Source organism: Argentina anserina, chromosome 5 (assembly GCF_933775445.1).
Source record: "Argentina anserina chromosome 5, drPotAnse1.1, whole genome shotgun sequence".
NCBI classification, from domain to species: Eukaryota; Viridiplantae; Streptophyta; class Magnoliopsida; order Rosales; family Rosaceae; genus Argentina; species Argentina anserina.
The window spans coordinates 4478675-4504061 of NC_065876.1; the positions used below are offsets into that span (position 1 = coordinate 4478675).

The following is a 25387-nucleotide window of genomic DNA, read 5'->3' on the forward strand; positions in this document are numbered from 1 at the left end:
TTGGATTTGTCATTGCTTGTTTTCAATAGTGGGAAGGGGGTTTTCACCGGGAAACATGGACTCCATTTGAGGCATGAAGTGTGGGTATATTGGAAAGAGAAAGTACATGTTGTTGGCTTTTGATTATGTTTCTATGCTTCTGTAATGTTGTTTTTATCTGTTGCCCATGTTTATGACCAGCGTTTAGGATTATATAGTGATCTCCATGATTCCAAAGTTGTATGATTGAGTGATATTCTTGGTGGTGAAGAATTTGAGTACTTGGCTTGGAATTACTCAGTAACAATGAAAACTTAGATTGTATATTGTAGATGATGACCATTATTAATCTTAAAGTAAGCTAGCAGTGGGAATGCTGATAAGGCTGATGAGTGATGAGCCTAGATATGTTGTCCTACTCTATATATTAGCTGCTCATTCCATAATTTTCTGCTTAATAAACAGGAATTGGCTTCAAGATTGTGTTTATTATCGCTTCACAGCCTAACATATTTAAATGTTTAATATAGTAATGAATATTTGATAAGCTGTAGTGAAGAACCTTGTGCCTATTACTATGTTGGGTATATAGTTCCTGAGTGGGTGGAGGAAAAGCCAACACGCAGAATCTGACATGGAATAGATGTATGGTTCTGCTACTGCCTTCGCACACACTAATCTTACCTATGATGAAACAAATGAAGGAGCAGCCATCTAGCATAGACCCTGAAGTTCTATTGTTTCTTTCAAAGATTAAGCAGTTAACAGTCAGGGATGATAAGTCTATATTCAATGCCAAAGAATATATTCGATCATCTCCTACGAAGGATAATTTTGTAGGAATGGTAGGATGGCTTGGGGAATGAAGCTTTAAATCACATCGTTATTTCACATATTGTATTTCACTTGACTGTTATGGCTGTACTTTATATGTTAATCTATCTCCTACTCAGGTGATCAGAACTCAGAAGTCATCGAATCAAAGTCAGTGGTAAGATCAGCGTCTAGAGCTCCCAACTACGAGGTAATGTATTTACTATCATACAAGTCTCACTATTACAGCTCTCGATTACTTTCTTTCGCTTGGCTTAGTGAAGCTATGGAAATGGCAATGATGACAGTCATGACACTGAGAGTAGGGGTGGACAAACTGACCCGAAAACCGAAAAAAACCGGACCCGAATCCAAACCGAATCCGAACAAACTGAAACCCGAATCAAACCGAACCGAAAATAAAAAAACCGAACCGAACCGATTCTATTTGGGTTGGGTTTTGGGTTCAGTCCCTTAGAAACCGAACCGACCCGAACAACCCGAAGTCAATGGTCAACGTTACAAAACGAAATCATTTTGTCATATTTATAATTTTACATTATTATTATTTTTAAAATAAATAAATAGTGTGGTCGGCCTCACAGCCGCACATAATTTCTAACCTAATTGACCTAATGTATAAGAGGCGCATTATTTAGCCGTCTTGCTTCCTTCATAATGCGATAGTTTTATTTTAAACCTAATATCAATGTTATGATACATTAGTTGACACTTAGAAAATCGACAACTCTAATTCGAAATATGATCGATCGACACCAGCAGATATGATTGGTATATATATTTAGGGACCCCGTAAAAATTTCGTCCGTTTTGGACATGGTTTGACCTTTCGTACCTACGGTTAACTAAAAAAGAGGCGTTTTCACATATTGAAACCCTATTGACCGGGGATTTGCCAAATATATTTCTTTAGTGCGACCGCGCATGATAGGTAACAAAAATTAGGTGATTTCAGATATGCAAACGGCTTTCGGCGTTCGCATATTTGTAATAGGTCCTCCCTTATGGCATAATAGTGGTGTTTTCGATTTACCAAAAATTCTGACGGTTAAATGAGGTCCGAATTGGATGAAATTTTTATAGGGTCACTAAATATACCGATCACATCGGCTGGTGTCGATCGATCCCTAGAAGTTTCCTTCATATAGTCGCTTCATAATGCGATAGTTTTATTTTAAACCTAATATAAAGGTTATGATACACTAGTTGACACTTAGGTGATCGTCAACTCTAATTCGAAATATGGTCGATCGACACCAGCAGATGTGATTGGTATATATATTTAGGGACCCCGTAAAAATTTCGTCAAGTTTGGACATGGTTTGACCATTCGTACCTACGGTTAACTAAAAAAGAGGCGTTTTCACATATTGAAACCCCATTGACCGGGGCTTTGCCAAATATATTTCTTTAGTGCGACTGCGCATGATAAGTAACAAAAATTAGGTGATTTTCAGATATGTAAATGGCTTTCGGCGTTCGCATATTTGTAATAGGTCCTCCCTTATGGCATAATAGTGATGTTTTCGATTTACTAAAAATTTCGACGGTTAAATGAGGTCCGAATTGGATGAAATTTTTATAGGGTCACTAAATATATATAACGATCACATCGGCTGGTGTCGATCGATCCCTAGAAGTTTCCTTCATATAGTCGCTTCATAATGCGATAGTTTTATTTTAAACCTAATATAAAGGTTATGATACATTAGTTGACACTTAGGTGATCGTCAACTCTAATTCGAAATATGGTCGATCGACACTAGCAGATGTGATTGGTATATATATTTAGGGACCCCGTAAAAATTTCGTCAATTTTGGACATGGTTTGACCGTTCGTACCTACGGTCAACCAAAAAAGAGGCGTTTTCACATAATAAAACCTCATTGACCGGGGCTTTGCCAAATAGATTTCTTCAGTGCGACCGCGGAAGATAGGTAACAAAAATTAGGTGACTTCATATATGCAAACGGCTTTCAACGTTCACATCTTTGTAATGAATTCTCCTTTAGGACAAATTAGTGGTGTTTTCAGTTTATCGGAAATTCTGACGGTCAAACTAGGTCCGAATAGGATGAAATTTTTTCATGGTCACTAAATATATATACTGATCACATCGGATGATGTCGATCGATCCCTAAAAGTTTCCTTCATATAGTCGCTTCATAATGTGATAGTTTTATTATAAATCTAATATAAAGGTATGATACATTAGTGGACACTTCAGCAATCGATAACTCCAGTTCGAAATATGGTCGAAATATAATATTACGTATTTTACATACGGGTAAAACCGAAAAAAAAAACCGAACCGAACTGAACCGTACGGGTTGGGTTGGGTTGTGGGTCACAGTCTCTAAAATAGAAAAACCGAACCGAACCTAACCGAATTTAAAATTTGGGTTGGGTTATGGGTTTTGTCCAAAACCGAACCGAATGGACCCGTGTCCACCCCTAACTGAGAGAGCCGAGACTTCTAACTTAAATGCTTTCTGCTGCACTGATTTTCTTCTACAATATAAACTTGTTTTAGCATGCTGGAGAAGTGGAGAATGTTGAGCAAAATTAAAATGTTCAACCTCAAATCGACAAGTGAGGTCTGTACCCCTGCCGGAAATCCTTGAAGTCCCCAATTCCGATGAGGTCTCTGTTTCTTCGCCCATTTGGTTTCATTATTATTTTTTACTCGTTTGAAAACTCAAGCCCACTCAAAATTTAATTCCTGGATCCGCCACTAATGACAAACTGATGTATTTAATACTCATTGTCCTCAGCATTCTGTTAAGAATATCGATTGACCAATAAATTAGTTACATATACAAAGATCAGATCAGATACTATATATCTACAGTAATAATACACCTGTACATACAAATATATATATATTCAATAATTGGCAAAAACATACAAATACATATGTCAAATATATAACTACAGTGGTATATCATCACATCTAGAAGAGATAAGGAGGACGGAGTTTTCCATAGGAGGGGAACTCAACCCTCTTAACTGAGGATCTTCACCAGGCTATTAAGAATCTCTCAGCAGAGCTTTATGCTAAAGACGTGCATTTTCTCATAGAACTCTTTTTTTTTTTTTGGTCAACTTCATAGAACTCATTCAGGTATGCATTTTCATTCACAAATCATGTTTTTTGTCATACTTGTCATAACCTCCCAGGATATAACAGGCACGGGGGCTCCGGCTACATTGATGGTTTTCAATAATGAGATAACTAATATCAGTTTTGTTCTGAATCTACAAAGACTCAAAGAGTAATATTTTCGAGTGCAAGCTAAATTATAAACCTCTAAACTCTAGTTTTCATTTTATCTCATTTTCGGTATACATATTCTTTTGGGAAAATGCATGAACAATAAAGAAAGAGTTCGGTGACCGTCAGTCTAATCAATTTTAAAGTCTTAACTTTCTCGTACAAATCTCACTATTATTCCATGAAATGTTTCTCTTCACTTTCTTTTACTCTTCCTTCTTGGTGAAGGCATTTTGCTACCTTCCTTGAGAAGGTTTCCCCTTTCAGTCTTGAATCATGGAATTTTTGCCTTTGCCTCAAGGCCAAGGTTTTCTACCCTTTTCTCTATATATTGCATACTAATATGTGACAACAAAAGAGACATAATTGACCATCTTTAATCGCACACTTTAGCTAAAGGAAACTTTGCTACATGGAAATGCACTCATTGTTTGATATGTTTCATTTATTTCTGGAAAAAGGGTCAAGAAGTATCTCGTTCAGATTCAAAGACTCACAAGCCTCGTCGAATAAGAGCCACTTTACATGTCAATTCTTCGCTTTCCGTTCGAATCTCTGTTTATGTACGTACATGTCAATCACTTTCTGTCCACTTTGGTAAACTTGGTCGAGAAGGCTTATCTCAACCTTGCCCGAGAAGTTCAAAACAGCCAAGTTACAGTAGTTACTAGCTAGCTCGATACACAATGTATTCTCGTGAAGTGTTTTCCCGAACGTGTCACACTCAGGGACGGAGGATAGTAGCCCATACACTTTTTATCTTCTTCCCATATAATATAGAATGTGTTAATTTTATGTAGAATAACTTGAATATGAAGCAGTAGCCCATGCAAAAGGCAAGAAAAGGAAGAGTTTACCAATATTAAGAACATCTCTAATAGATTTGACAAAATTTCTCTAAAATATAAAAGTAAATGTCAAAATTTTCAAAAATATTATGCTCAAACTCCAACAGTTTATACATTTTGCATATTTATGTATTTATTACAAGTGAAAAAAATATTATATAATCATATTTTTATAACTATCAATTATTTTATATATTTAATATGCTAGTTTGACATAAATGATTCTAATTTTTTATTGTTTTGATTGGTTGTTATAACTCAAGAGTTATTGGATAAAGCGTAGAGCATTAAATGCTTGTTTCTCCAAAATTTTGCAGGTTTCTACAAATTTAAAGGATTTCACATTCTCTCTCATCTCTTTCTCTATTTTGGAGAATGTGATGGAGGATCTATTGGAGTAGAAAAAAGTTCAAATCTGTAAATTTCTTTTTTTTCTCTAAAATGCCATAACTGTTGGAGATGCTCTAAATGAGGATTCTCCACTACCGAAAAACCGAAAAAAAAATCTATAAACTTATTAGCTAAAGAATAGTTTCATAAATATAATTAAGTTTAGAATTTTAATTGTAGGGTTGAACTAACTTTCCTTATAAAAAGATTAATATACTAATCTGGGTTTGTGAATTTGAATATTTCAATATTCTGGATTCATAGATTATTTTGTTTGGTAATAACTACAAACTCTTCAACTTTGAGAAGTTAGTATTTGGAGCAAGATATATGGAAGTAGAGTTTGATGATTAAATTATGAACAATCAGATTGTCATATAATTGTTATTTAGTATGAAACATACTTGATCTAATGATCACAAAAATGATAGAATTGTGAATTAATATAATTTCATACATATGTTTTGAAACTTATATCAAAAGTAAGTTTAGACCAATCTATTTTGAAATCATGGCCCCGTTCCTAATCAGACTCATAATATTAATTATAAAATCATCTAATCACGGAGGTCATCTAACATTTTTCTAAAACTAAACGTATTTATGCCAAAAGTTTACAATATCTTGAACAAACTATCTTGAAATATTGTTCTAAAATATGACATTTGTAGCTCATTTTAAGATGGTATGATATATAGGTTTTGAAATCTTTTTTGCTGTATAAAATTCATTAGTGTAATTTCTATCTAGTTTCCGTCACAAAGTGAAATGAAAAAAAATAAGGGTATAGACTTGTAAAATACATGCTGCCATTGTACCATATTGGAAACTGAGTGGGTCATAAGAGACTTGTAGTGACCCATCATGACTCTCACTCCTTACTTCTAGTCTTTTGGCCTTCTCCACTCTCCTCTGTGTCTAATCTTTCTCTCTGCAGAAACCAAAGGTCGAGCATTTGTGTATTGCCCAACCTACGACAATGGCAACGACGATGACGCCGAGAGAGCACATAGAAGATATACGGAAGACTAAATTTTCCATCGGAGAAAAGCTCAACCCTTTAACGGAGGATCTTCATCAGGCCGTCAAGAACCTCTCCGGCGAGCTTTACGCCAAAGACGTCCACTTTTTCATGGAACTCGTTCAGGTTGGTTTTCTCTCACACTGCTTGTAGCTTAGTCTGAATTTGCTTCTGAATTCTGCAACAATGTTCTAAACTTCATACATTCGAATGATTTAATGATTTTATAGATAAATGTGAATTTTAAAGGAAGTAAGGAACATATGAATAGTGTGAATAGTGAATGTTCATATTCTTAGCCAAATGGCTTGATCGGGGCGCGGATCTAGGGGGTTTGTGAAGGGACTCAAGTCCCTTCAAGAATTTGGGAAATAATTAACTAAGTATATCAGTATATGTCATATGTTTATATGGTGTAGTTTTGTAAATTTTTGTGTCTATTTTTCCATTTACTTCCAATTTTCTTTGATTTTTTCAACATATAATTAATCTATTTTATTTTCATCGAACATTAATTTTGATTAAGTTCTTTGATCAATTTTAAAAATTTCTCTTTGCAATCGACTAAATTCATGGTAATTATGGATAGATTTTTATTTTCACATCCACAAGGTATACATTTAATACATTATAATTAAATATTTTATGCTCTATAAATTTCTATCACTTCGTTCGTTGAGTAAAAAAATTCAAGTCACCCCGAGTTATGAATTTTGGATCCTCCACTGGCTTGATCATCCCCTGCTTACATGTATACGTGGTCATTAATTTACAGCATTCCATTTAAGTTTCTTAGTTCATTTGTTTCAAGCCAGGGCTCGATTTTGAAAATAATGACTGTGAATCTTAATTGATCAACCATGGTAACTTTGCTGCAGATAAAGTGGATGCCGAAACTTGATTATGTTTCTCACACCGTGTTTGTATATGCATGAATAATTCCAATATCAAATAATGAATATTTCAAATTACCTGCGTTGCAGAATGCAGAAGACAATGAGTACTCGGAGGGAATTGATCCATCCCTTGAGTTTGTGATTACGTCCCGCGATATAACTGCTACAGGGGCTCCAGCCACATTGCTCGTTTTCAATAATGAGAAGGGTTTTTCTTCCAAAAACATAGACTCCATTTGCAGCGTTGGACGGTCCACCAAGAAAGGCAACAGGAAGCATGGTTATATTGGGGAGAAAGGTGAGTTCTGTGTATTAGATATTAGACTATTTATCACTAAATTATGAGTTCATACTTTATATGTATTAAGTGGTGGATCTAGAAAATTTTGCCAACCAAGGCGAAGGCAAAAATTACATGTCACTTGAAAATATAATTCACTTCAATTTCAAAAAAAAAATTACAGAATAACTTACTTTTCAATCAACAACAAAACAATAATTGCTGACGGTGTGATTTCATACTTTGAAAGTGTTGCATAATAGCATCATACGACATAATTCATATAACATTCAATCTCATTATCTCAAAAAACAAATTTGTTTGGACATAAGAACAAATAATTCAGAAACAAAACAAAATTATATATATAATCTGAAATTTAGACGTATAATATGAATAAGATAATTGAATCAACTAGTAAAATCTATATAAATTAATAGCTTCGTGACCAGTAAAAATTATTAATTTAGCGCGTTATTAATATAGATAAATTAATAAATATTAATTTATTGATAAATTAACATGTTATTAATTTATCAAAGTATAATAAATAATTTTATAGAAAACAAATATTGTACTTTATTCAATATACTTCATTCATCATTTGTTCGATGTACTACATTGTTCATATTATATACACATTATTAAATATATTATTTTATTCGATGTACTAAATTATTCAACAACTTATCACGGCAACGAGGACATTAAATTAATATATAATTTTTTGTTGCACTAAGAGAAAAACACATTAGAAGTTCTTATCATGTTAAGAAAAGAGCAAAATGAGATTCAAAGTGACATCATTTTCAAGAAAAAACAGGTAACAAATGAGTCGTACTTTGCAAAATACTCGTAAATGTAAAATTATTTATATGTAATAAGAAATTATTAATTTCTATATCTGATATGGTCCATGTGAAGTCTCAAAATTTTATTATTTTATAAATTTCACAAAATATTAATTTAACACGTTAGTCCCGAGTCAGAACAGACAAAAATTATTATTTTAATGAGATTATTAATTAATCGGGTATTAATTTAACGATGATTTATTGTTCACATATCACTATTCAAATATGTACTGTCTATGTATTCATGTACTCCGATGTACTATTCATAGTAAATACTATCAGTAAATACAAATCACTTATTTACCTTTCAGAAATTACTTTTATAATTTACTGTACGTAAATTACATTTACATTTACTGTACGTAAATTAATTTTATATTTACTCTACATAATTTACTTTTTTACAATTATCGTACATAAATCACTTTTTATAAAAAATTACTGTGCGTGCCTCTCACGCGCCTGCCTACAGTGGCAGCGCATGGAGCCCACGCGCCGCCCAAAACCTTGCATTCCTTCCTCCTCTACCCTTCTACGACCTCGGGCCGCCTCCCTGCCCCCTTCAAGCCTCTTCACGCGCCGCCCTAGGCAGCGGTACCTCCCTCATCTCCTCCTCCAATATTCTCCCAAATCGAACCAAAACAACCACAATAATCCTATTAAGCTAACCCTGACCTTCATTGGACTGTGAAACCGTCGGATTGTCGCCGGAGAAGCTCAAGATGCCGGCGGTGTCGAATTTGAGCAGAGGCCAGGCGACGCGTGAATTCGATCTCCAATCTCGTCGCAGGTGGCATCGGGGGTGAGGAAAGGTGGAGACGAGTTAGCCTCGTGCACTGGCGTCGTCGGAAAATCGTAGGAGGCTCGGGTTGTCGCGCGGCTTCACAGCGGCGGTGAGGGACACGGACGTCCAGTGGGTGAGATCGCCGACGATGAGTTTTCTGAGGGAGAGAGACGTCAGGGAGAGAGAAGAGAGAGAAAGAGAAGGAGGCGGGTGAGAGGTTTCTGAAAATGGAAACACTAATCCCAAAATTCCCTTTTTATACCCTCTTCTAAAATCGGAAACTAACTTTCGTCGTTAATAACTTTCATGTACGACGTCAGATTAGAACGCGTGACGTGTCCACGAACCCGTATCGACGAGCTCTACAACTTCAGTGAAGGAAGTTTTCGGAAACGAGCAACGGAGTAAAAATCAATTCTTACATCGCGGAAATGTAACGTTTTTCCGATTTAAATTTCCGAAGGCGGTTCCGTTTCGATTTGACATAGTCATGAAGCGAGAAATACACGATTTAATGACTTTAACAAGTTTTCAAAATATCACCGAATTCTTACAAATTGACCCCAAAAAATCGGGTTATTACACTTTTTGACCTTGTTAACTCTTGTGTTTGACTGGATTGGGGTATGGGGGAGAGTGAGAGATGCATAAGTCAGAAGAGAGAGAGAGAGAGAGAGAGAGAGAGAGAGAGAGAGAGAGAGAGAGTTCTTATTTGAGCCGTGACAAAGGAAGCGTTCTTGCATGTCTTTGTTTTTTTCCCTTTGTTGTATACAAAGCGACATCGTTTTAGCATCTATTTAATAATTAAAGAGAAGTAAATGACATCATTTTGTGGGTTGAAACAAAAAAACAATAGAAAACATATGCTTGAGTTGCAACGGCGTTCACCAGTATCTACCATTTTCATATCTTCCGCCGGGAAAACATCATATTCCATGCCCAAAAGCAAAACCTTGTCTAGGCAGTTGCTTAGACTTGCCTACACGTGGATCCGCCACTGTATATATGTATTTACGTCTAATGACTTGAAATGCACAAAAAGTTTAAGATTCTTGTAAGTTGAACTCAATTCGCAAGGGCATTGCTTATAAAATGGGTTTACACCCTAGTTAGAGGGTAGAGTAAACATACAAGATTATGATTATCTTTGAGACTTAAAAAACCTCTGTAGAAAGTCACATATAAAATAACAGAAGAAACTTATGAGTTGTGACCCAGACAATGCTGTAACATTGAATCTGTTTGGTTCCACTTGAAGACTAACTTTACTGGCGACCTTCTATGCTTTAATTTTTCTAAAGTTGTCATGACTTTATGGAAGTCATATAATATTACTGCTTTTACATTATCTGCATGTATGTTACAAGGCATTTCTCGATCATATAGTTGCGAGACAGGCTATCGTACCCACCGGTACCACATACGCACTTTAAAAAAACATATTTAAAATTCTTGTAACTTGAAGAATCGGTCATCGAGTTACCTATTTAAATTATGACACGTGTCATATTTTATTTCGTTTTTATTTTACAAATTTAACATTACATTTGTGATCAAATTGGTAACTTTGTTGAAAAACATGTAATATAGGCCATTAACATATTAATTACACTAAATAAGATAAAAAATATAATTTATGATCAGGATTATAGTAATTCTCATAATCCAATGGTGAATCATGGAAATCTAATAGTTAGGATATTTTTACGCAACCAAACATTATTACATAAATAAGAACACATGGACTATATTGTGTAAATATGAAAATTTACCACATTTACAACACATGCATCTTCAAATCTGTAAAATAAGTCACGAACATGTAAATATGGTTGTGACCTTGTAATTACAACTTATAAAACATTTATTACAAATAAATTTATCAATTGTCCTCGTATTCATAATAACATTGTAAAAAATATAATCATTTTAAATCCCGCCCAATTACACAAATTGAAAAGTATATTACATATAATGAGGACACATGCACTATTTTGTGTAAATATATGAAAATTTATCACATTCACAACACATTTGTCTTATTATTTTAAAATGATTCATGATTCATGAACATGTAAATATGTATGTGGCCTTGTAATTACAACTTATATAACATTTATTACAAAAAAATTTAGCAATTGCCCCCATATTCATAATAATGTTGTGAAAAATGTGATAACATAAAATACCACCTAATTACACAACTAAGAACTCTATTACATGAATGAGGACACATGGACTCTTTTGTGTAAATATGAAAAATTTACCACATGTACAACAAATTTGTCTTCAAATTTGTAGAAGAGTATGAACATACAAATATATTGTGGCCTTGTAATTATTACTTATATAACATTTATTGCAAAAAAATCTTATCAATTGTCTCTAAATTCATAATAACGTTGTGAAAAATGTAATAATTTAAAATGTCACCCAAGTACACAATTGATAACTCTATTACATGAATGAAGACACCTATCTATTTGCACACAAAAAATGAAAATTTACGCACTACAACAACATATTCATTGCAACATACAGAAATTGTTTCCAAAACTTGTAAATATAATTTTAAGTGGTAAGTCGCTGAATAAATTTAAATTTTCACACCTATTATATCTTCATATAAGTGATATGTTATTTAAATAAAATATTACCTGAAACATTTAATTATTTTAGAAAAGTATTAATGATGTAGTTAATTAGTAATAAATAAAACTCATTGATTTTTTCCTTTTTAGAATAAACTCATAATTAATTACTTTATTACATTGTGACCCGGTAAACAAGTGAGATCTTTTTTGTGAATATTCTTAACCATTAGATTTATTATCAATCTAATGGCTACAAATATTTCAAAAACCACGGTATACTAGCAAGATCAAATGGATCAGTAAATTTCATTTTTTCAGTCACTCTGCAGTTTAATGGTGGAAATGAGTCGTTGCCTAGTTGGATTGCAACTACAAACAAAAATATGGATTTACATAATAATATACTAGCCTCGTGACACACTTCGTATGTGCTATATTTAGTTCTTTTTTTTCTAACAGAAATTGTGAGAAAAAAAAACTGATATAGTAGTGTGTAGTTTTGTTTCTCATTCTATTTTTTCTTTTCACTTTTATATTTTTTAAATTACAATCATATCATTCAAATCATAGTCAGATAAATTTTGAAGTTTAATAAACCTCAGACAATTTGGATAGTTTAAAAATTTAGCCAGTAACATGTCAATTCTCTTTCTTATTTTATTAATATAATATATACTAGGTGGTTGGAATACCTACTGGAGTGTAGGGTGGGTTTAAGAGTGAATAATGTATCTTGATTAAATAATCTGATGCTCTCTTTCGCTTAGTTTTGTTGTGCTAATTCAGTAAAATTTCTGGTTTATAAACAGGAATTGGCTTCAAGAGTGTGTTTCTGATCACTGCTCAGCCTTACATATTTAGTAATGGTTATCAGATAAGGTTTAGTGAAGAGCCTTGTTCACAATGCAATGTTGGCTACATAGTACCTGAATGGGTTGAGCAGAATCCCACTCTCTCTGACATACAGACGATATATGGTTCTGCTACTGCCCTTCCCACCACAACACTGATCTTACCTTTAAAGCTCGACAAGGTTCTGCCTGTCAAGAAGCAACTCTCAGTCATTCATCCGGAAGTTCTCTTGTTCCTATCAAAGATTAAACGGCTTTCTGTGAGGGAAGATAATGAGGATCAAAGGCAGAACACTGTGAGTGCAATTGAGATAGAAAGCCAGACTGATTTTGTTACCAGGAAGAATATTAATGCTCAATCCTACACTCTGCGTCTTTCAGCTGAAGAAAATGGTGGTAATGGAGAGTGCAGTTACCACATGTGGAAACAAAGGTTTCCTGTCAGACAGGAATTCAGAGTTGAGAGGAGAATGGAGGTGGATGAGTGGGTGATCACTCTTGCCTTTCCAAATGGAGAACGTCTTCGAAGAGCAATGAACTCATCTCCTGGTGTTTATGCATTTCTTCCTACAGAGATGGTGACCAACTTTCCATTCATAATACAGGCGGATTTTCTTTTAGCATCTTCAAGAGAGACCATCCTACTTGACAACAAGTGGAATCAAGGGATTCTTGAGTGTGTGCCTACCGCATTTGCCCATGCCTTCAACACTCTTGTGAAAACTGTGGAAGGTGCACCAGCATCAAGTTTGCCTCCAATGTTCAGATTCTTGCCTGTTCAGGCTTCATCTTATAAAGAATTAAATGCTGTAAGAGAGTCGATAAAAGCAAAGATGATTGACGAAGACATTATACCAGTTGAGCCTGAGATGGAGCAGAGGTTCTTCCACAAGCCTCGTGAAGTGGGAAGATTAATACCAGCCTTTTGGACTCTTTTGAGGAAGGCGAAGAATCAAGGTGTAAGTCTGATCAAGCTATCATCACATGGAAGATTTGTTCTGTCTTATTCTTTTGACAGCACGGAATATGATCCTATACTAAGTTTCCTTGGAGTCGAACCAGTGAATGATGACTGGTATGTTAAATGCATACAGGGTACTTCCAATCTTGTTGTTGGAGTATCAGAACATGTGTACTTAGAGCTTCTACTGTTTATTGCTGACAATTGGGGTTCTAAGTTTGGTCGCACCAACATGAAGAACATACCATTGATAAAATGTGCAGACTATGGAAATAAATCTTTGTGCAGCATAAGTGAAATTCAGAAGAATGAATGCAGAGTTTTCTTGTCGAGCCATCCCTCTATTGTTTCGTGGCTGATTGATTGCAACCGGGAATTTATATCTGTGACTCGTCTTCTCTTTATGCCGAAGGCTACGCAGGAAGCTATCTGGGCATGCTCTAGGAAGGATACATTGAAGAAATGGCTCGCTGATCAGGTTGGGGTTGGTTCTGTTGATGTCAAAAGATATGCAGTTGATCTCCTTGAGAATTCTTTTAATGAGCGGAGGCTTGTTGTTGCATATGCACACTTCTTGTATCAATCATTCGACAATGATTTGCTCAGTAGTAGGGAAGTTAGCAGTTTATGTGAAAATATGCCACTCGTGGATAGCTACGGGAATGTCATCAGGAGTAGAAGAGGGGTTGTTGTCCCAGCCAATGGAAGCAAATGGGCAGACTTGACTGATTCCAATTTGTGGAGAAACGAAGGCTATGTGGAATTAGGAGACCATTATATATCTTCTAGCAATTTTGCTGGTAAGCATACTCCGCATAAGAAACTTCTCGAGTTCCTAATAAATTATGCTGCTGCTGTGGATGTCCCTCATATTTCTGCTCCAACTGATGGTATCTCGTCTGTATCTGGACCACTTACTAAGAAGAATGCCTTTCTGCTATTGGAGTGGATTCGCCAACTGAAGTATAAAAGAGCTTGCATCCCTCAGAAGTTTTTGACATGTATCAAGGAAGGTAGTTGGTTAAAAGTTACTTTGAATGGTTCCCCTGGTTATAGGCCACCATCCCAGTCATTTCTGCTTACCTCTTCATGGGGAAATACTCTGCAGAATGGATCCGTTTCTGTTGACATTCCATTGATTGATGAGAGCTTCTATGGTGAGAGCATTAGAGAATACAAGGAGGAGCTAATGACAATTGGGGTCATGTTTGAATACAGCGAAGCATGTGAATTTATTGGGAAGCATTTCATGTCTCTGGCAGCTTCATCCTCTTTGACAAGAGGAAATGTGTATTCCATTCTGCGTTTCATCAAATTTCTAAGGGACAAATGTCTTTCTCCTGCTGATTTTATCTCTACTATTAGACAAGGAAACTGGCTGAAGACTTCTCTTGGCTACAGGTCTCCTGTGGGATCTGTTTTGTCAGACAGAGAGTGGAATGTTGCCTCCAAAATTAGCAATATTCCCTTCATTGATCAGGACTTCTACGGTGATGAAATCTGTAATTTCAGAACTGAACTTGAGTTGCTCGGTGTGGTGATCTCCTTCAACAACAGTTACCAACTTATAATTGACAACCTGAAGTCACCATTTTTGATAACTTGGACACCTGAGGTAGTTATCTTAATGCTCAAGTGTATGAATATTTCTGAATCACCTGATAAAGTTGTGGATGCATTGAAAGGAGCCAAGTGCCTCAAGACAAGGATCGGTTACAAGTGTCCAGGGGAATGTCTTTTGTTTCATCACGAATGGGGTTGCATTCTCCAGGTCGTCAGTGGTCTTCCTGTGATTGATCATGAATTCTATGGGAGCAACATTTTCCGGTACAGAAATGAACTGAAAAAGATTGGTGTTGCTGCTGATTTTGAAGAGGCTGCAAGAGTATTCGCTCGATATTTCAGGGAGTGTGCATCAAAATGTTCCATCAGCAAGGAAAATGTTGCATCATTGCTTCTGTGTTACAGAACGCTGAAGGGGACTTCATATAAGTTTCCTGCTGATCTTATGAGCTGCATTGGTAAGGCCGAGTGGTTGCGTACTCGTCTTGGTTATAAATGTCCAAGGGAGTGCATTCTCTTTAGTCCCGAGTGGAAGGATATATCCCCAATAACTCTGCTTCCTTTCATTGATGATTCCGAGAGTTGCTATGGAAGGAGCATACATGAGTACAGAAAAGAGCTGAAGAGCTTGGGGGTTATCGTCGAATACAAGGAAGGACTCAACCTTGTGGCTTCTTCTCTTAATCTCCCAAAGGATTCCAGTCGTATTTTTCCTGTAAATGTACTTGCGTTGCTGGAATGCGTAAGAGTTTTACAGGCTAAAGGTCACACCTTTCTTCACGAGGCTGATTTTATGAAAAAAGTTTCTCAGGCATGGATAAAGACTCATGCTGGTTATAGATCACCCACAGAGTGCTTGTTGTTTGATTCCAAGTTTGGCTTATATTTGAAGCGGACTGATGGGCCTTTCATTGACGAGGAATTCTATGGTACCAAGATGGCAACCTACAAGAAAGAGCTCTCTACATTGGGGGTTGTTGTTGAAGCTGAACAAGGATGTCGCTTGATTTCTGGCCACCTTTATAACCATAATGAGAATGAAGCTTTTGCTCGGCTGTATAGTTACTTGAGCGCGTTCAAGTGGGAGCCAGACACTGATGCTGCTCGAAGGATCTGGATTCCGAAAGGGGAGTGGGTTCATCCTGATGAATGTGTTATTAAGGACAAGGATGAGCTATTTGGTTCGCAGTTGACTGTTTTGGAGAAACATTATGATCAGAAACTTCTGCTTTTCTTCTCCAGTGCTTTTGGAGTCAAATCCAAGCCTACAGTTGATGACTACTTAAAGGTTTGGAAGGTTTGGGAAAGTTCTGGGAGTGCATTGCCGCATGATGATTGTTGCAAGTTCTGGAGGTATATCTCGATGCACTGGAATTCAACGACTGAAAAGACTGTTGCTGATGCCTTGGTGAAAGTACCTGTCAGTTCTGGATCTGAAGGAATCTTGCTGTGCAACAAGTCCGATGCATTCATTGCAGATGACCTTCTACTCAAGTATCTCTTTGAAAAGTCCACTAGTGAGTCTCTTTTTGTTTGGTACCCTCAGCCAAGTTTGCCTTCCATTCCAAGAACCAAGCTGCTTGACATGTATCGGAAAATTGGTGTTCGCACTATTTCTGAATCTGTACAGAAGGAAGAGTTATCACTTGCAGATGAAGTTCAAGTAGAGTCTTTTCCAAGGGAAAAGTTGATTAAGAAATCGCTTTTAAAACTGATTCTCGGTTTTCTTGGTGCTCCTGCCATGGGAATTGAAGCAGATAAGAGGCAGAAAGCTGTTCAATGCCTTGTGAATGTGACTGTGGTGGAGACAACCAAACCAATCACTGTAAGTTATAGTCTATCATTACCTAATTCTGAGAGAAAAGTTTTGAGGGCGGAAGGAAGCAGAAAGGTGCGATTTGATAGAGACAATTCAATGATCTTCACTCAGAAATTGGATAAGTCTGGAGGACAGAAGAGTCTCATTGAGTTTGTTACTTGTTTTTCTGAAGCAATATCTGAGAGTGTGTTATGGGAGAGCACTGATCATATTGATACACTCGCTGAGCTGATCAAGGTCGCTGCTTTGCTAGACTTCAATGAGGAAGCAGTTGATTTCTTGATGAAGTTTAAGAATTTGCAAACCTTTATGGAGGATGAGGAGTTTCTGAAGACAGTCTAGCTAACCTTGTGGCTGGTTATGAACTTACGATAGTATCCTATCATTCCTATGTAGTTTCATTTTGCTTTTGTTGTTGGCTTTTCTGTTTGGACAAGTAATGCTTTCTTTTGTGCTATCTGTAAAATATTTCGAACGGTTCAACATTTGTACTTTCTTTGTTTTATCTGTTTATCAGTTTGTAAGTTTCTCAGAATGTTTCATTATATATTGCTTTCAGGTTTCAACTATCTCATGACTGCCAATTATCAAGTATTCTATTTAGTTTAGGAATGATTAGCAAAGAGAAATTTTCTCTATAATTTTTAGGATTGTTTGTGAGTAATAAACTTTTTATGGTATGATTTATTAGACGTACTGATGTGCCTTACATGTACTATAAATTGTTTTCTGCGCCATCTGCAGATGTCTTAACATATAGCCAAGAGCTTGCAACTGTGAAATGTATTCATTTTCTGATTACATTATGATACATTTTTGATCTGATAAACTTCCTACCATTGCAAAAGAACTCGACTGATGAGATGTAAGTTAAAGGAAAAGAAAATCCAAATGGCAGAGAAAGTGCAACATTAGAGATGGAAATAGAAATCTGAGAATACTATGACTATTCTTGTGCATCTATCTAAAACAGCATACTCATGCTAATGCCTTTTCTTTTTTGTGCACATGTTGATTGCACAATGACCATGCATGCAGTCCCAACCTTTCATAGTTAACATGATAAGTTGACCAGTGGACGACAAAGTTGGGGCTTCCAAGTCGAGGAGCTCCTGAAATCAGAGCTGTGATACCATGTTTGTCGACAACCACTAAAGTTCTATAAGCTGAAGCTATCAGGTAATGAGTCAACAATGTATCTCAAGCTAACGGTTCCCATCATGATCACGTGGGTGCAGATTTCTCAGCAAGAATTGCAGCTCTGTCGTGGCCAGCCCAACCTCTAACATTTAATAAATTCTTTACTGAACAGTCTGCTGGTCCTCCCATTTGGAATGGTTTTTTCCTTCTTCTTCTCCTTGCTTTCTTCTTTGGTTTAGTGTCCTGGCCCTGATATATGAAATTGGAAAATAAAAATTGAGAACAGAATCCCAAAAACATCTCCTTTTTATTGTATGAGAATAAAATTGAGGTTCTTACGTTGTTATCAGCTTTGCTATCAATTCTGCTGGCTGCACTTGGCGTTTCGTGTTGGTTCATATCCTCATCTGTGCTGCAAGTGTTGTCATATTTACCTGCATAATATGTTCTTGGATTACTACAATTAAACTGTTCATATCATTTAAAAACAGAAACTATTCATATAATAGCTATACATATACACCCAAGTTTGTACATTACTTACTTGCATCCTTTTCAGTTTCCATTTCCAATTCCTTTTCAAATTCCGTTGGTTCTTGGCAATAAACTCGGAAACTTGGCGATGAAGGATACATATCCATTTGGTAGTTTATACTCCTCATATCTTCCTGATCTTCATTCTCTTCCTCTCCATCTGTGGCTTGCTCCAATGCAAAAACCCCTCCTATGTACACAGGCACAACCTTTGCCACTTTCCCCTTTTCTTCCTCTTTCTGTTCTTTATTGCTGTTGTCTAATTTATTTTTTTCCTTATTTTTTTTGTCATTAATATCATCATGATCTACCAAAACTGGTGCAACATTTGAAGTCTTCTTCTCGGGTACCGTTTGTGCCTTTGAAGATGCTACACTATTTTCGGGCGAAGATTGAAACTCAGAGGTATTCACCTCCTCTTCATTATCCTCAGGTTTAAGTAGTTGTTTCTTGGAGGGAGCAGCATCATGTCTTAGTCTTCTTGCTCTTATACGGTTTTTGATCTCCTCAAACTTTCGTTGTAGAAGCGGACGTATTTTAGGAGGCATGGCTTCAGCTTCTGGGGTGAGCTTTGTATTTTGGCCCCCCATTTTGGGAAGGAGGGGAGAACAACGGTTTTAGGCAGCAATGGTGAGGGAAGAAAATGCTGAACGGTAAAGAAGATATGAGCAATGGGATGGTGAATTTGAAAGAGGAGGGTGAAAGGAAGCTTTAGATTTTAGGATAAACTTCATGATCTATCATCTATGGCAGATAGACAACAACTGTAATAACTTCATATATTTGGTTTTGCTAAATTGTATTTTACATCTGGGAGGTTAATGTTAGCAAAAAGTTAGTATTATTCTGTAACCATGTTTCCTATATTTGTCAACTTAGTATTGTTGTTCCAGTTGTCCTAATTGCAGTGATCAGGACAATCTAACTATTTTTGTAGCTGTAGACATGTTTTTTCGGCTGTCGAAACTCGAATGAGCAAGCCAAGAGAGGAATGTATGTAAGCTCCTGTTTATCGCTAACAACAATATCTGCCAGCTTCAACAAAGTCAGAACAACTCTCAGATCATACCATTAATTTGTCGAAGGATGAGGTAGGTTCAGTGATTTGTCATGTAATGTGCCTCAAAAATGTGTTTACCACTTCGGCATTACTCGAAAAGATGAAACTTCAAATTTAGTGTGGTTCGTCAATTTTCTTGTTTGGTGATTGGAATAAAAAGTGAAGTGAAAAAAGGCTGTAAGGCTTTAGTTTGAGAAAATTCATTTGTTTCTGTTTTCGTGCCTTAAATTCACAAACCAGAGGACTAAGTCCCTACTGGTTGAAGGTCATACCTGTACGTTGAAGAGGTCATTTATATATGTGTCCATTCCAAAAGAAATTGAGTTGTAAAACTGAAGCAAGGAATCCAATCAATTTTAAAGTAAATCATCAGATATTGATTTCTTCTTTAGTTTTACTTTTTTTTTTTTACGATAAACCATAGGTTTTCTTCTTTAGTTTTACTTTGAAAACTAGGACAGAGCCTAAATAAAACTCATCATGTGAGAGCTTATATTCTAGCTGGCTTACCTTTCATTTTGGACCCGGTGCTCTCTAAATACGAATTTCTTTATCCAAAGTTCAAATATGCTTTGCTTCTTTTTTGATATCTTTGAAAAATGAACTGCCTTTTGATTTAGGAAAGCCAATTATTCCTGTAGCAAAGAGTCCCACCCTTTACCTACAGTATTTACTGTCTCAGTTCCAAGTAAGGATGCTAAATTATTGTAACTGGTTCATTTTAGCTAACTGACCTTACAGTCAACTTTTACAGCCCTAATCAATGCTTAGAGCACTAAGCTTTGAGGAAGAACTTCAATCTCTGCGGAGCTCTGGATATAATAGACATGAAAATCATAAATCATTTTTGAAGTAAATTTATCTTTTGATCAATATGTAAATACTACATTAACAGGATCAAAATTTAGTGCAGCCACTGGTAATTTCTTCATCACCGGCTTTATGACTCGATGAGACTTCTGTGATACCACTGCAACTAGAACTAGACGAAGATGAAGACACAGGATTTGCCCTGCTAGTAAGCTGAAGCTGACCCTTTTCGGTGCTGTTAACTATGAAGCCATCATAATTCAGCAAAGTATCCTCATCTTCCTGAGAACTTCTTTTCTTCAAAAAAATTCGGCATAGAACCCAATTCCCTTGCTGGTTTGCACAGTACTGCAGAAAAGATTACTTGCAAGTATCAGATTATGATATTTCTTGATGCATTGTATCAGTAAATTGTGTGCATGAACTTAATGTAAAACACACCTCATTTGATGAAGCCCTAGTTCCCAGATTATTGACAAGAGCATATTCATGCATGACCCAATCAGTCTTAGAACCATTTGGAGCTTTTCCTCTATAGAAAACCAGACTCTTCTTCTTCCCAATAATGTTATTTCTCCTAGCTGATACAATCTTCTTATCCGAACCGGTTGCTTTCCAATAACCTGAACTTGTCACTCTGTTTGTTCTGTTCCCATTAGGGTATTTTGATTCCTTGTTGCTGAAGAAATATCTCTCTTGCTCCAAATCACCTGGAAAAACACATACACGTTCATCATTTGATCATGGAAATTAACTGGTCGTGGAATTGCACTAATTGAACAACATGAAGTACTATTTTGCAGTGCTAATTACCTGGCAATTCCCAAGGATCAAACAAACAGACATTGATCTCAGGAATAATAGAAGCAGGTAGAGGGCATGCGAAGACCTTGCACCTTAGGTACTGAAAGACAAGTTCTTCATCGGTGGGCTGAAAACGAAAGCCAGGAGGCAGTCTGGTCATCCCATTTCTAACAAAGTTGAACTTATCCATTGTTGATCGATGTCTATAGTGTTTATGATCAAACGTATTGGCTCTGTGGAATGAGATGGAAAGGTCAATAACCTTGTAGTATTTATAGTCCAATACAGAAGAAGGATCTTTCAGTGGGTTTAGTCTTGTAGTAGAAAAAATGATTCTGTTTTAACCATTTTTTATGTTTGACATTAAAAAAAAACTTACCTAAGGATCGATCCTTTTTTTGTAAATGGTATCACTGTGAGTCTGTGATACGTACAGACAAAATTCACTTAGCAAGTTGGACATGGTTGATATGTATGCATCAACTTGAGGGAGAGTGTTGGCGTGAATCACAGGAGTAATTAGTGTTAATTAGACTATATATAGAGTTAATCTGTGTATGAATATAGCAAGCAATATAATTCAACTTATATATCATACACGTACATTCTATAACAACCTGAACAGTAATTTCAACGCTACTTTTGTGAACCGAATCGAGTACTAACATATGAAGCTAAGAGAATAAATCCCCTCATCGATCAGCTCCATATATATGCAATCACGTGGTTCAGATCGAATATACTATGCTTGTTGAGTACTTGTCTCCAAAAGCAAAATTCCATGGACCAGGTACTCCTATTAATCCAAATTAAAATTAAGGAACAACAATTAAGCATATATGCAGTAACTAATCATACCACACATGCTAATAGCTTAGCTAAGTTCCCTAAATTCGTCAGATGCCTTATTGCTGATATGCTTTTGGTTTGTTCCTCCAATTAAGCTTCCTTTTCTTTTCTAGCTTTAACAATTTTGGATTCAATAATTAGTTTAACTACTGCAAGCTTTTCTTTGAAATATATGGATGGCTGACACATAAAGGATCCCGGCCGCACTTAAAAAGACCAAAGATTTCTGTTCCTTTTTCTTTCTACAATGGTTTTGAAGAAAAAGGATATAGACCATGCAACGCTGCTTTTCTGGAAAAGCCATATATATGATCTAATTTCTAAACCCTGAGGGATAGAGGAGCTAGTCAACTATCACATTTGGTACTTTTCTTCATTGCGAAGAAGAAGAAAAGCATGCTTTAGTTCTTAGCTTAGCTAATAACTGCTTTTCCATCCATGCAAAAGTTAACATATAGATTTGCTTCTGCTATCCGAAAAAAGCAGGGCAATTTGTTATGAGCATGGTCGACTTTGGTCTTGGGCTATTGCTCGAGTACTCGACAGATCGATCTTCTTGTTTATGTTTAATTGTTTATCTTTACGTGCAATCCTTTTATGATGTCTTACGGCTTCACACGTGGGCCTCATATTGGTGTTTAAGGTTTTCTCCTTGGATTTGATTTAGCTCGTCGAGTCATATGACTCATATGTTATAAAGGACATATGATTATTGGACTAAGGAAAGGAAGAGAAGAATTTGGAGCTTTATATAATTTGAAATGCCTTCCAATAGTTTATGTAATTATTATGTGGTTTTCAATCGTCTTTAGGTGTATTATGCATTTATATGTTTGGTATCCAGAAGTTTTACGTACATGAAGAAAAAAGAGACTTATGCATTAAGAAAGTCAGTCAATATAAATCACCTTAATTCATAGCTACTGCATGCTTCGAATAAATTTTCACAATTTGGATAGTGAATCTGTTGTTTTAATTTGATCTTACTTACAATGCAGGCCTAATAACTGCGTCAACAGTAAAATACTCCATCCACAATTTATAAAGAGAAACACCATTAGACAGAGTTTTTTTTTTACAATTAAGTCATATTGATTATTGAACTTAAATTAGAGAGCATATATATGCAATTTCTTTTAACAATGTTTCAATAGTCAAAAAATAATATAATTCATTACAAAAATCTGTTTGAGATTTTGGTGTCCAAGGCTCTGACTATTGGACAGCCGCTGTCAACTCTTCATTTTGCTCCAATTCTACGCCTCATCAAACCAAATCAGTGAACCATTCTACGGAATCAATTCAATCTTCGAACCACTTAATTAGTCAAAGATTGAAACCTTCCATTGATTTAATTTATTTGATGCGAAGTTGATCGTCAATTAGTCCTTACTCTGCTTTCACTACACTTGGACGAGACTGAGTTTCAAATTTTTTATTTTAAAATTTTGGTACCAAATTGCGTACTAGAAACTGCGTTCGAAATCAAAATTAAAATAAACAGTACCTAACCAATACCAATACCGTTAACCAAAAAAAAAAACCAATACCAATACCAAAATGTAAAGCCGGTTTGGTATCGGTTCGAGGTAAATACCAAACCGTCCATACCGATCCCAGGCCTGCTAGTATTGGGTTATTGGTCTTTGGGCCGATCCAAATACCTGCCCAATAAGTTAAATTCATTTATTTAATATCCATCGATTTTCAGTCGCCTCTCTCATCTCTCTCTGAGGTTTTAGGGTTTTTCACAGCGTGCATCTCTCTATCTCTCTTCAAAGCTCGAGAATTCGGAGGGTTTTATCGGAAATCAAAAACGGACATGGATCCTTCAGTCATGCAAAACCCTGAGATGGCCAACTTCATCAATGTAAGTTTCTGGGTCTTCTTCCCTTCCTTGTTTGATTCTAAGCTAAAGTTTATTGCTTTCAGTACCTATCAATTTCTGGGTTTTATATGTTTGATCGTTTATTATTGTTGCTGGAGTAACCCAGTAGTTCTGGGTGGTAAAAATTGAGTGCGCCGAACTAAGGGGCTGCAAATTGTTATTGTAATCTGTTTGAGCTATTGAATGAGAAGTATAAAGTAATTATTACTTGTTTTACTTTGAGGGGCTTATGGCTTAAGTTCAATGGGATTGCACTACTGGAAGCTGGATTTTAATTCCTAAAGACATTGGAAAGGTACTCCCTTTCAATTTGGTAGTGAGTAGTGACAAATGTTGTTTAACTCTGTTCAACTTTGCTCTTGCACACGTTTGAGAAAGGGGAGAAAACGAGTGATTTTTTTTTTCAAATTTCAGGGGCTTTAAGAACTTCTGGATATATTCTGAACAAACAAGATTTTACCTAACACGTAGCGGCCTTATTTTAGCTGTTAGTTTGCTTAACCATCTATGAAATTATTATTTTGGAGTTGCATATCCATTACAATACTTACATCTTTTTCAAGTTGAAGTGTTTTGTTCCATAGTCGGCATTCAATTCTTTAGAGCAACCATTTGGTGCAAACTGTTCGACCCATTGAGCAGTGTCTATTTTGTGGCATCAACATTAGATGTTTTCTCGGTGTAAAGCGCTTGTGCATACACTAAATTGTGGATATGCACTGTGGCTTTGTCTGAGCATAATATGTTTTTCAAATTTTTGCCAAGCCGATTGTTTGTGATTGCTATTGCTGCTCTCAGTGCTCTGCTACTTTGTCTGCCATGTTATTACGTTCCATGGGTTCATTTTTCTGAAACAAACTTGTATTTTCTGTGCAGCAAGAGCAGCAAAGAGCGATGATCAATGAGATGGTGGGAAAGCTTACAAGTGCATGCTGGGACAAGTGCATCACCTCTGCTCCAGGGAGCAAGTTCAGTTCCAGTGAATCAGCTTGCCTCTCGAACTGTGCCCGACGATATTTGGATATGAGTATGATTATTATGAAGCGTTTCCAGAACATGCAATGAAGAACCAGAAATTTGATGTGCCTACTGGTGTGATTGTTACGATATTTGCTTCTGGTGTTAGTTATTTACATGTTGAAAATGTTCTGCAATCTGCAGACAGATTTCCCTCTCATTTTTTTACTTGGGACTACTGCATCTGATGTTTTCCAGCACCAGCAGTCTCACCAAAAAGAAATCTTATTGGATATTTATTATTCTGATGGACAAATTACTTGTATCTCCACGAACTCCTATCTAATTTATCGGCCTACTTGCTCTGCATGATCTAAGATGCCCTTACTTTTTCCT

General features: G+C 36.1%; 4 protein-coding genes across 4 annotated transcripts; 2 read left to right on the forward strand and 2 right to left on the reverse strand.

The window, feature by feature from the left end:
* The first annotated feature begins 6222 nt into the window (after positions 1 to 6222).
* On the forward strand, positions 6223 to 17460 carry LOC126794087 (uncharacterized). Its single transcript, XM_050520731.1, has 3 exons — positions 6223 to 6473; positions 7331 to 7541; positions 12565 to 17460. Exons 1-3 carry the CDS (start codon positions 6306 to 6308, stop codon positions 17289 to 17291), a joined length of 5106 nt encoding a protein of 1701 aa, XP_050376688.1. The 5' UTR covers positions 6223 to 6305; the 3' UTR covers positions 17292 to 17460.
* A 713-nt stretch (positions 17461 to 18173) lies between these two features.
* LOC126794227 (uncharacterized) lies at positions 18174 to 19213 on the reverse strand. Its single transcript, XM_050520891.1, has 3 exons — positions 18634 to 19213; positions 18429 to 18523; positions 18174 to 18338 (listed from the first exon to the last, which is right to left on the reverse strand). The coding sequence occupies exons 1-3, from the start codon at positions 19211 to 19213 to the stop codon at positions 18174 to 18176; spliced, it is 840 nt and encodes a 279-aa protein (XP_050376848.1).
* A 1301-nt stretch (positions 19214 to 20514) lies between these two features.
* Positions 20515 to 21515, reverse strand: LOC126794099 (NAC domain-containing protein 83-like). The gene is made up of 3 exons (XM_050520745.1): positions 21307 to 21515; positions 20935 to 21203; positions 20515 to 20841 (listed from the first exon to the last, which is right to left on the reverse strand). Exons 1-3 carry the CDS (start codon positions 21485 to 21487, stop codon positions 20581 to 20583), a joined length of 711 nt encoding a protein of 236 aa, XP_050376702.1. The 5' UTR covers positions 21488 to 21515; the 3' UTR covers positions 20515 to 20580.
* Positions 21516 to 23876: 2361 nt separating this feature from the next.
* On the forward strand, positions 23877 to 25360 carry LOC126794105 (mitochondrial import inner membrane translocase subunit TIM8). Its single transcript, XM_050520753.1, has 2 exons — positions 23877 to 24016; positions 24911 to 25360. Exons 1-2 carry the CDS (start codon positions 23969 to 23971, stop codon positions 25097 to 25099), a joined length of 237 nt encoding a protein of 78 aa, XP_050376710.1. The 5' UTR covers positions 23877 to 23968; the 3' UTR covers positions 25100 to 25360.
* The last annotated feature ends 27 nt before the right edge of the window (positions 25361 to 25387 follow it).